We start from the raw sequence: 12,260 nt of genomic DNA on the forward strand, positions 1-12,260 counted from the left end.
AAATGTACAGCACCCAGGGAGAGGCTTCGGGGGCGCTATTTCAATATGCTCAGTAATCTCTTAGAAGGAGGCTTTTCTTTTTATTCCACAGCAAAACACATCTGTCGGTTTACAGTAGCGATCTGGGCTGTCGGGGATGTGATCGTGCAGGTTTCTCGTGACAAGAAAATACCACTCCTCCCTCGGCAGTTCGGACTCGTTACAGGTTGCTGGCGTGAATGCGTGGCAAAAGGAGCGTTTACCTAAATTGTGCGCTCGCGCTCTCTCTTCACACACAAACGCTCTTTCTCTCCACATCTACACACGCACACAAAACTCTCTCTCTCTTACACACACACACACCCCAGAGGCCCCGTGCCCAGCACCAGCCACTTGCCCAAACCCCGAAAGTCGGGTACTCAGCCTTCAGTCTTTCCAGCTGCCACCCAGGACACAAGCCTTTGGGTTCCTATCCGGCAGCCCTGATCGCAGAGAGAGAGCTTCTCTGTGTAATCTGCGCAATTTCCCCCCACACTTACAGCCATAAATGCATTTGAACAGAGAATGACTGCTGAAGATGGGATACTCCAGGAGGGGCTTTAAACGGTCACTTCACCGGTTCAGCTATTTAGGCCTAGTCTTCTCCATTGGCTGGAAGTTCTGTTCACACCATCTCGGGTAACACATCACATTATTCTTCCTTATAAAAACAAATAAACTCAAATGAGCATTTGGAGGCAATTCATCGGCCTGAATACTCTCGTCTCCCCCCGTGACTGAACGGGAACGAGCCTCTATTCCCATCCTCCCCTCGCCTCCCCCGGCTAAAGATCTTCCCCCTGCTCTCCATCGTCCCTCGGTCCGACCGGTTTCTCCGTCTCACGGTCTTCCCGGGTCCTTCCGCTTCATCCAAAAGGATCCTCGGCTTGCTGTCCACACTTAGTCACCGGCGGTACAGCACTGCAGTAACCCGCCCTCCAGCCGTTCGGTCAGCCGACCCACCCCGTAGATACATTTTGAATTTCCCATCCTGCGAGATAGCTACACTCTCGGGACGAGGGGGCCTGCGGAAACGGGGGATCATGGCACCCCCTCAAACCGGTACCTCGGATATTAGCCTGATCCTGGAGGGGAGAAAGCCCAACGCATCCGTTATCGGACATCAGAGGACCCTGGATGCGTGCAGAAAAGGTGCCCCAGTTTAAAAGCCACCCATTAAAACTCTCTGGAATACGTGGTGCTCTGGGACATGAAATATGTCACCTGGAGAGAGGGGTTCCCAGCCGTCACCGCCTCTCTAGACTCACCAGAGAGGTAATTTCAAGCGGGAGATGTGCGGGCTCCATCAGTTCCCGCACTCCGACATAAAAGGTTTCAGCCCTCCTTCCTCTGAACTCATCTGGCAGTCAGATCGCTCGCTAGCACGCGGGGCAGCGACGGAGGCCAGGGCTTGTCTTAGAGTTAGTGAAAGTGGCCAGGAGGAACGGAAGAGGCCTCGTCCCAACTGTTCTTCCAGGGATGCCGCATCACGGGGTACATACGTCTGCATTGACGTACACACTACTTAAGTTATAATCGGTTTATTTTTTCAGTTAGCCATAGGACCTTACATCGGGGGTCTTCTCGACTGGGTGAGCGGCAGGTCGGTGCACCTATAAGCAGGTGCCTCTGGCCCTCCCCATCCCCCCTCCCCGAATAATTCTCCCTTGCGAGGTTTCGGGGCAACCTCTGAAAAGAGGGGGTCTGCAAGGCGACCACCCCCACCAGCAACAGCACAAGGACAGGAGACGATAATCTGGGATGGGTCCCGACAGGGCCATCACTAAAACGACCCTAGCTCTTAGGGGGCTCCGGTGGATTGGGTTTTATCGAGGTTTTGGGGTTTTTTGAAAAAGCGAGGCCTTTGGCCTAACCCTGAGGGCCGAGGGGAGAATCGAGGTCGAGTTTTCTAGCCAGGAGAGCGCACCTGGTCCATCCTACGGCGAGGCCACGCACGCTGCCGTTGTGCAACTCCGGTGTGGGCTTACCGCGGCCCCGTGCATCTGATTTTTATGATTTTTTTTCCCTGCACAAAAGATGGACAGCTCCGTAACCTCATCCCGAATCCCAGCGCGGCCCCGTGCATCTGATTTTTGGGTTCTTGTGGGGGTTTTTTTCCTGCCCAGAGGATGGACAGCTCCATAACCTCAGCCTCATTCCTGGGCCTGGAGGCGGCTCACAAACTTCCCTTCCCGCAAGCTCAAAATACAAAGAGAATTATATAACGCCCGGGGTTTGGGGTTGTGTTTTTTGCTTTTTTCGGTGGTCCAGGCTCTCCGGCGCTTCCCAGGCAAACGATCCCCCCGACGGAGCCGGTTCGTTTTGGACGGGGAGACCGATAAACCGGGGATAAATAGAATCTCCTGGATTCTATTTACCTCGATGATGTTGTCTTGTTTTGGTTTTGTTCTGTTTTGCTCCGCTGTCTGTCTCCCCCTTCTAGACGTTGGGCAGGGACGGTGTCTATCTGTGGCCGAATTGTCCATTCCGAGCGCTTAGTACAGTGCTCCGCACATAGTCGGCGCTCGATAAATACTGTCGAATGAATGAATGAGTGAGAGCCTGGACCACTTGGGCCCCCGCTAATTTCTCCTCCCTCTCCATCCCTCCGCCACCTCCCCCTTCTCCTTGGCAAGAAATTATGTAATGGAGGATTATTTCAGGTGACTATAAACTGTACACGGCCCGTCTCCCGGCGGCTGCATCCCCCCCACCCGGCGCCCGATTTCGGCTCCATCCCCCCCCCAACCCACCCGACGCCCCATTTCGGCTCCATCTTCCCCTTTCGGCTCGCCGCAGATAACGGGAAGGGGGTTAGAAGAAGCGGGCCGGGGTTGGGGGGGATGACTTACCGCCTCTGAGCCCTCGAATCCATGCAGGTGCAAATCGTCGTACATGGAGGTCTGATCATCCGAGACCCCCCTCCCTCAAGGCAAAAATAGATCTATATCTATATATTTATATGTACTAAATAAAAAGGAAATCGCTGGTGGATCCCGGCGTGGGTGGAAGGTGGTGGGGAGGGGTCGGTGAGAGAGGTTTTCTGCCCGGTTTGGAGTCCGGAAGGCCCCCTCGCCTCCTAAATCACATCCCCGAGGGCAACGGTTACCCCTGGAGACGGAGCGGGCCGGGCATCTTTCCCCGTGCCCTTTCCCCCCAATCCGGCGCAGGGAAAAAAAAAACCAGCCCCCCCCCGGCCAGAGACTGATGACGCGGCGGCCGGCGCGCCCTCTGATTGGCCCGCCTCCGGCGCCTTCTCTTTGCTCATTGGCTGCCGCCGCCCTCCGGGGGGCCCGCCGAGCATCCTGCCGCCCGCGTTTGCGGGAGATCCCGCAACCACATCCCCCTCCTCCCGCAGCCCCGCCGTTAGATCCGAGGGAGGGGAGCCCGTTCCCACCAATTGGGCGGGGAAAAAATACAAAAAAGAAAAAGAAAACACAAAAAAAGACCCCCGTAAGGGTCGGCCGGGGGGAGGGAGGCGCCCAGAAACGGTGGGTGGTCGCCAAAGTCGCGATAAACTGGGGAGACGAGGGAAAAAAAAAATGACACGGGAGGAGAGAGATTCCTTCTCACATTTGGGGCTGAAAAGTTTCCCGTTCTCATCCTTGTTAGGACCCCCTAAGCGGAAAAAACAACAACAACAAAAAAGCACTTTTCTGACCGGTCGCATTCTGGAAAGTCACTCCGGTTCAGGTCCTTGGGTGGATTGAAGGAATGCTACATTTTGGAGGTGATTTTTTTTTTTTTTTGCCCCTCCTTGCTGCACTCTAGGTTCCTGTGTTTACCGTACACATCCATGCATCCATTCAGTCCTATCTATTGAGCGCTTGCGGTGTGCAGAGCACTGTCATGATAATAATAATAATGGTATTTTTTAAGTGTTTACCATGTGCCGAGCACTGTTCTAAGCGCCGGGGTAGATACAGGTTAATCAGGTTGTCCCACGTGGGCTCACAGACTTAATCCCCATTTTGCAGATGAGGGAACTGAGGCACAGGGAAGTGAAGTGACTTGCCCAAGGTCACCGTACTAAGCGGTTGGTGCTCTGCACACGGTAAGCGCTCAATAAATTCATTCAATCGTACTTACTGAGTGCTGACTATGTGCAGAGCACTGTACTAAGCGCTTGGAATGTACAATTCGGCAGCAGATGGAGACAATCCCTGCCCGACGACGGGATCACAGTCTTACTATTGGATAAATGAATCCCTACCCCACAACGCCTTCACACCTGCGCTTTTTCTAACCTGGAGAGGGGAACTGGATACATTTGCAGGCAACTGACTACTTAAAAAAATATTTAGCACTTAGTAATAATAATAATAATAATAATAATGGCATTTGCTAAGCTCTTATTATATGCCAAGTACTGTTCTAAGCGCTAGAGTAGACACAAGGTAATCAGGTTGTCCCACTTGGGGCTCCCGTCCTCATCTCCATTTTACAGATAAGGTAACTGAGGCTCAGAAAAGTTAAGCGGGTTGCCCCAGGTCACACAACAGACAAGTGATGGAGCTATGATTAGAACCCACGGCCTCTGAGTCCCAAGCCCGTGCTCTTGCCACTAAGCCACGCTGCTCCTCTACAGTGCTCTGCACAGAGTAAGCGCTTAATAAATACAATCGAATGAATGAATCAACTTGCGGTTTCATGAAGCCAATTTCCAGAGAAATTGACCTGTGCTGTGTGCGTATGTATATGTGTATGTATGTATGTATAGGCACGGAGCTGCACTATTTATTCCTCAATAAAGCTGCAGTGGAATCGGGAATAAAGAACCGGAGGGAGATGTTACCTTCAGATCCCTAGATCCTTTCCCCGACCCCGGTGCCCAAAGTGCAAAGACTGTCGCCTGGTGAAATGGGATAAACTGGGTCACTTGGCTGAGGATTTTACAGTCTTACTAGCCAAACTGGTGTCCCCCACCAGCACCTTTATGAAAACAGTTTGGCCGGTCCCGTGGATTTCGCACGCCAGATCGAAGCACAACTGTTTTTTCGTCTCAAGCAGCTGGAGAGGTTGGCGATCCCCGCTCAGCCGGGGGTTTAGTGGTAGAGAAAAGGATCACAGCTCTCTGTGGGCAGGGAAAGTGTCTACCAACTATCTTGTCCTGTACTTTCCCAACCGCTTAGTAAAGTACACATAGCAAGCGCTCAGTAAATATGACTGAGTACTCAAGTAGGAATTGGTCATGGCCCCTGAACTTCAAGGCACTCACAGTGTGTGCAAAGCGCTGCGCTGAGTGTTGAAGTCTACAGTGGAGTGAAAAGGATGAAATCCCTGCTCTCGGTGAATTTATAATCCAACATATTTACAATCCAAGTGCTTCTAGGCTCAGGTAGCCTCTGAGGACGCTTGGGTAAGGAAGGTTGATGATCAAGCTCCCTGCCCAGGACTTGAGATCTTGAGAGTCGGAAGGACCCGGGTTCTAATCCCGGCTTCACCACTTCTCTGCTGTGTGACCTTGGGCAAATCGTTTCACTTCTCTATCCTTCGGTTACCTCATCTGTAAAATGGGAATTAAGACTGTGAGCCCCATGTGGGACAGTAGACCGCGTCCAGCCCCATTACCTTGTATCTACACCAGGGCTTAGTGGAAAGAGTCCGGGCTTGGGAGTCAGAGGTGGTGGATTCTAACCCCGGCTCTGCCTCTTGTCAGCTGTGTGACTCTGGGCAAGTCACTTAACTTCTCCGTGTCTCAGTTACCTCGTCTGCAAAACGTGGGACAAGCTGATAACCTTGTATCTACCCCAGGTCTTAGGACAGTGCTTGATACATAGTAACAAATACCATCATCATCATATAGTAAGCGCTTTAATCCGCACACACACAAAGAGAAATCTCTGTGGACAGAAAAATACACCAGATAATCTGGCATAAGAGAAGATAGGGCTATCGCCGGTGGGTTTGGAAGAATTTGTGGAAGCACGAATGAAGGGAATTCTCAAACAGGCCTGTGAAAGAAATAGTGTTAATATCTAATCAGATGTTTATAGGTTTTAATGTCCATCTCCCCTTCTAGATTGTAATCTCCTTAAGGGCAGAGATCATCTAGTAACTCTACTGCACTGTGCTCTCCCAAGCGCCTAGTATAATGCTCCGCACATAGTAAGCACTCAATAAATACCACTGATGGACTGATTGATTAATTGATTGGATTAAGGATCCTGGCTCCTCCTTCCCCCCCTTTGCTCCTTTCCCCTTGAACGTAATTCATCTTGGAAATTGGTTTGAGGCCTGAAAAGGGCATTATCTGTAAATTTTCTAAAGAAAATTTTTCTTTTCAGAAACTTCTTCTGATGGCCCTTCCTTGTGGGCAGTGAGCATGTCTACCGACTCTATTATACTGTACTCTCCTAAGTGCTTATGGTGCAGAGCTCTGCACATAGTAAGGGCTCAATAAATACGATTAATTACTGCTCCTCATGCCAGCTAACCGATAACAATAACTCTGTGGAAATATTACTGCTGATGTAGAACCTGAATGTGTTGGAATTTCCATTTAAATTTCAACACTGAAATGAATTCGAGGAGAACTTCCTACTGAAACTTTTGCATTTTTCTATTGAAATGATCCCCTGGAAAGAAAGACAAAAATTTACAGGAAAGTACAGTGGGATTCCATCCAAAGAAACTTAAACATCTGTAAAATCTTGCCTGTTTTCCAATCCATTTGGATAGAAACAGAATATTATAATACTATTCTCTGTTGCACTTGTTTTTCCAAATAATGTGTTGAAATCTATCCATAGGGTTAGCACATTGGCCTAGTGGAAAAAGGAACCAGCGGAAAGAGCTCAGGACTGAGAAATCGAAGGACCTGGGTTGTAGTTCCAGCTCCACCACTTGTCTGACCTTTGACAAATCATCTAATTTCTCTGTACCTCTCTTTTCTTGGACAGGGACTGAGTCCGATCTCATTGTCCTGCAGCTGCCCCAGTGTTGAGTACAGTGCTTGACACATAATGCATACTTACCATATACCACTATTATTATTATTGTTAATAATAATAAATTGCACTGACTGAGTGATTTAGCAGTGCTGAGCAAATAGTATAAGGCCCCGATTTCAATCAGATTGCGCAGGGAGAGTTATATACCTATTACTAGGATTTTGCCCTAGAAAACGAAGATTCTTAGACCTAGGTAGTGAGGATTGCAACGTTTTCTTGTCAGAGAGTCAACCCTTTGTGTGCAGGAAATGAATCTTGAGTTTCTGCTGAATTTTGTCAAGCACTTAGTTCAGTGCATTGCACCAAGTAGGCAGTCTACAGTGACCATTTCTACTTCTTAATATTCAGATTCTCCCAAATTTATCCAAACTCTTCTTGAACCCTCTAGACTACAAGCTCACTGCGGGGAGGGAATGTGTCTACCACTGTTAGTTTGTACTCTCCCAAGCGCTTCCAGGGCTCTGCACACAGTAAGTGCTCAATAAATACGACTGACTGATCGATTGAACCTATTGATGTCTTCTGCTGGCCCAGCTGCCTTTGCAAATAACAGGTGGCCTTTCCTTACATTCATCCCCTCTGGACATCCTGGCGACAACTTACCCAAATGAATAGGATGAAGTGGGTTCAGAGGGTTAGAAAAGGTGAGTAAGCTTCCTAAACTTGCACAACGGTCTGAGAAAAGAATGGAAAATCACTTAGACATATGTATCTATTTCCCCAAGCCGCATGTCTGCTTCATTCCACCCTTGCCTCTCATTCCAAAACGGTGAGACCTTATTTACTCCCTAGATCTCTTCTCTCCCTTTCCGCCCTGTTTCCCACCCATCTCACCTCTTCTCCTTGAAGATTTTTCCTGAAATGGTTCAACTTTCTCCTATAGCCCCAATCAATTAATCGGTATGGTATTTATTGAGCACTTAATAAGTGTAACAATTAATAATTGTAGTATTTGTTAAGCGCTTACAGGTGCCGCAGTTCCTGTCCCACGTGGGGCTCACTGTCTCAGTCCCTACTTTAAAAGATAACTGAGGCACAGAGAAGTGAAGAGACTTGCCCAAGGTCACCCAGCAGACAAGTGGCAGAGTTGAGATTAGAGCCCATGACCTTCTGACTCCCAGGCTCGTGCTCTATCCACCACACGGTGCTTGGCACATAGTAAGCACCTAACAAATACCATAATTACTACTATTATTATTACAGCATTTGCAGGGACTAACTTACTACGTGCAGAGCACTGTACTAAGCACTTGCAACATGGTGTAGTGGACAGAGCAGAGGCCCGGGAGTCAGAAGGTCATAGGTTCTAATCCCGGATCCGTCGCTTATCTGCTGTGTGACCTTGGGTAAGTCACTTCACTTTCTCTACGCCTCAGTCACCTTAAGTGTAAAATGGAGATTGAGAGTGCGAGTCCCACAGGGGACAGGGACTGTGTCCAACCCTATTTGCCCGGACCCACCCTAGTGCTTAGTACAGTGCCCAGCACACAGTAAGCACTTAAATACCATAATTATTATTATTACAACAGAATTAACAGACACGTTCCCTGCTCATAATGAGCTTATGGTCTAGAGGGGGAGACAGACATTAATATGAATAAATAATTGATAATATATAATTTAAAGATGTACGCATGTGGCGTAGGACTGGGGTGAATAGCAAACGACCAAAGGTGGCAGATCCGAGTTTGTAGAAGGTGGGGATGGCTGTATGTGTTTGGGGGAGGGGGAAAGAGACCTCTCTCTAGTCTTCCTCTATTCCTAGTCTCACAAATTCCTTCACCACTTGAGGTGTTGGCATTTTTCCACTTCCACTCTCAGCCTGTGAACATCCGTGGAACGCCGCACGTTAGTCGAGCCCTTGTTATAGGTTGAGAGACAGGCATTAAATGCACGTGCCCAAGCTTCTCCTCGTGAGCAATCACCCTCAGAGATTGTTCAGGCAGGTGGGCCCAAAGGGTCCCAAAGTCCCCCGTGGCTGGCTGAGATCAGATACCTGAATCCTTAAGCGGTGTCGGCTCCTTTTCCCAGATCGGGGGTTGGGGGGGAAAGGGTGGGGAGGGAGGTCTTAATCACTGCACCAACTCGATTAAGTGCAACACCAATCTGGGACACTTTCTCCCAGTGTGCGATCTCAAAGTCGCAGCTTCACACTCTGGCCCTTAACTGAGTGTCAGCAGGTTGGCATTTCTCCTTCCTACTTTGTGATTTTTCTAAATTCGATGCCCTCGACAATGCCGGGAACTTGTGGGCTGTGATAATCTGGGCCCAGAGAAAGTGAATCAGCATATGACTGGGTGACCCCCATCGCAATGAATCTCCGCACTCCCCGACGCTTCCGTTTTCAAGCCGAAGGCTTCGCTGACATTCCTTCACCTTCTCACCCAGGAGTTCCTGTTTTTTCTCATAATTAGCTCAGTCTGTGATATAAGCCTGGGAGAAGACTGAGCGGAGCGTAGAAGACGAGGAAGAAACAAAAGATTCCTTCCTCTTGGGGCACCTGCCATTTACACTGGGGCTCGAAACTATGTCTGGCAAGATGCACTGCTAGGAAACCCATTTAAAAATGTGAGCTCTGTTCCCAGAATACAGAATTTAGCCTTTGGAAGGGGATTGAATGGCTTCAAATGATTTTTTTTTTTTTTAGTCCTATGGATCTCATCAAGGAGGCAGGGAGCAATTTTCTCTTTTCTTTCTTTTTCTCACATCCATTGTTATTCCAGCAAAAAGAATTATGGCCTCACACTGAGCTCCTAGGATAAAATGAATAAATCCCAGTCAATGAGAAATTTCACAGGAAGTCAGTGGGGGATACCAGAAACCCCACCTCTCGACTGCAAGCTCCTCCCTCTAGAGCGTAAGCTTCTTGTAGGCAGGGGACATGTCCACCAGCTCTGTATTCCTGTATTCTCCCAAGTGCTCTGCCAACAGTTATCACTCAATAAATAACGTTGGTTCATTCTTTGAGTGACTGTGGCCTGGGGCTTAATGTAACTTCCCCAGCCTCAGGGCGACTGAAGGGGTGGACTGAAGCTGAGCATGGAAATGGATGGTGAAACTTTGGAACTTATTTATCTATAATGCCTCAGGTCTCTGAATGTCAGTTACCTAACAAATCCTTTAAGAAAATCTGCAAGACCCTCAGCAAACATTCGGTAATAATAATAGTAATAATAATGACAGTGTTTGTTAAGGGCTTACAGTGTGCCAAGCATTGCTCTAAGCACTGGGGGGATACAAGGTTAAAAAAAAAAAGTTGGCATTTATTAAGCGCTTACTATGTGCAGAGCACTTTTCTAAGCGCTGGGGGAGATACAGGGTAATCAGGTTGTCCCACGTGAGGCTCACAGTCTTCATCCCCATTTTGCAGATGAGGAAACTGAGGCACAGAGAAGTGAAGTGACTTGCCTACAGTCACCCAGCTGACAAGTGGCAGAGCCGGGATTCAAACCCATCACCTCTAACTCCCGAGCCCGGGCTCTTTCCACTGAGCCATGCTGCTTCTCTGCCAGGGAATTCCTCAAGGAGTATTAATGAACCAAATTCTTCTTCTGTCTCAGCTCCTCCCTCATCAGGTACTTCCAGAAGTTGCCTCAACTCTTAGCAGATGCCACGTCGTTACGGGGACGTAACCCTAAGTAACTTAACAGAGAGTCATTCTGACCCAGGGCGAATTGGACTCAACTCCTCTGGACTGTGAGTTCATTATGGGCAGGGAACATATCTACCAACTCTGTTGTACTGTACTCTCCTAAGCGCGTAGTACAACGCTCTGCGCAGTCAGTGCTCAGTAAATACGATTGGTCATTCATTCATTCATTCATTCAATAGTATTTATTGAGCACTTACTATGTGCAGAGCACTGTACTAAGCACTTGGAATGGACAAATCGGTAACAGAGACAGTCCCTGCCCTTTGACGGGCTGACGGTCTAATCGGGGGAGACGGACAGACAAGAATTTGAAGTGAGGGTCCACCCTATTTCTCAGATTCCTTTCAGGAAGTCTTTGCGGGTATAAATCAGATTCTACCAATGAGGGCTTTCCCCAGTGGGGAAGGAAAATGATCCGTGTAGTTCAGCTACCAATTTATTGAGCAGTTACTATGCGCAGAGCACTGTTCTAAGTGCTTGGGAGAATACAGCACAACGGAGTCTGTAGACATGTTCCCTGCCCACGAGTTTATAATTACTTGCTTCCTCACTACACCAAATAAGCGTCCAGTGACCCAGTACGCTCTAGTTAAAATGGACTTTTCTACCCAAAAATCCACTTGGAAATTTTCTTTAGAACAGCACATATAGTCTCTGAAAGCAGATTCTGTCTTGCCAGAAAAGCGGCATGGCTCAGTGGAAAGCGCCCGGGCTTGGGAGTCAGAGGTCTAGGGTTCTAATCCCTGCTCTGCCACTCTTCAGCTGTGTGACTTTGGGCAAGTCACTTCACTTCTCTGTGCCTCAGTTACCTCATCTGTAAAATGGGGATTAAGACTGTGAGCCCCACGTGGGACAACCTGTTCACCTTGTATCCCCCAGCACATAGAACAGTGCTTTGCACATAATAATAATAATAATGTTGGTATTTAAGCGCTTACTATGTGCAGAGCACTGTTCTAAGCGCCGGGGTAGATACAGGGTGATCAGGTTGTCCCACGTGGGGCTCACAGTCTTAATCCCCATTTTACAGAGGAGGTCACTGAGGCACAGAGAAGTGAAGTGACTTCCCCACAGTCACACATAGTAAGCGCTTAACAAATACCATCATTTTTACCTGGGTTCTAATCTTAGCTCCGCCACTTGCCTGCTTAGTGACCTCGGACAAGTCGCTAAACTTCCAGGTACCTCCGTTTCCTCATCTGTAACGTGGAGATTAAGCACACGTGCTTCTCCTCCCTCAGACCGCGAGGCCCAAGGAGACAAGGACTGGGTCTGATCTGATTGGACTGTATCTACTTCAGCGCTCAGCACAGTGCTTGGCACATAGTAAACACTCAACAGATACCCCAGTTATTCTAATTTGCCTCACGTCACACAGAAGCCCAGCCCTCTCCCCTCTCCTCCTCCCTCTCCTTGTCTCTCTCTCCTAGGCCCACTCCTGGAGAACTACGTGGGAAACCCAGAGTAGTCAGTCAACCGTATTTACTGAGCATTTACTATGTGCAGAGCACTGTCCTAAGCGCTTGGGAGAATACAACGAAAAACAGGCACATTCCCTGCCCACAACAAGTTCACAGTCTTGGGTGTCCGCCTTAGCCTTCCCTCCCCGCCTTGCAGTCAGTCCAACTCCGTCCCTC

The 12,260-nt window shown here is 48.8% G+C and overlaps 1 protein-coding gene across 8 annotated transcripts in view; it reads right to left on the reverse strand.

Moving 5' to 3' along the window:
* The window catches only part of CACNB4 (calcium voltage-gated channel auxiliary subunit beta 4), a 115,176-nt gene that overhangs the window by 61,100 nt on the left and 41,816 nt on the right, over nt 1-12,260 (reverse strand). The window contains exons 1-3 of one of the 8 annotated variants that reach the window (XM_029071457.2): nt 2,871-2,948; nt 1,946-2,044; nt 519-679 (exon numbers count right to left, since the gene is read on the reverse strand). The exons of 3 other annotated variants lie outside the window; for them this stretch is intronic. In XM_029071457.2, the coding sequence (XP_028927290.1) occupies nt 519-524 (6 nt within the window). In that variant the 5' untranslated portion in view covers nt 525-679; nt 1,946-2,044; nt 2,871-2,948. Of the gene's footprint in view, nt 1-518; nt 680-1,286; nt 1,552-1,945; nt 2,045-2,870; nt 2,976-12,260 lie in introns of those variants that run through there. 4 more of the 8 variants (XM_029071458.2, XM_029071460.2, XM_029071459.2 and 1 more) reach the window with 4 other exon arrangements.

This window comes from Ornithorhynchus anatinus, chromosome 9 (assembly GCF_004115215.2).
Source record: "Ornithorhynchus anatinus isolate Pmale09 chromosome 9, mOrnAna1.pri.v4, whole genome shotgun sequence".
Lineage (NCBI taxonomy): Eukaryota > Metazoa > Chordata > Mammalia > Monotremata > Ornithorhynchidae > Ornithorhynchus > Ornithorhynchus anatinus.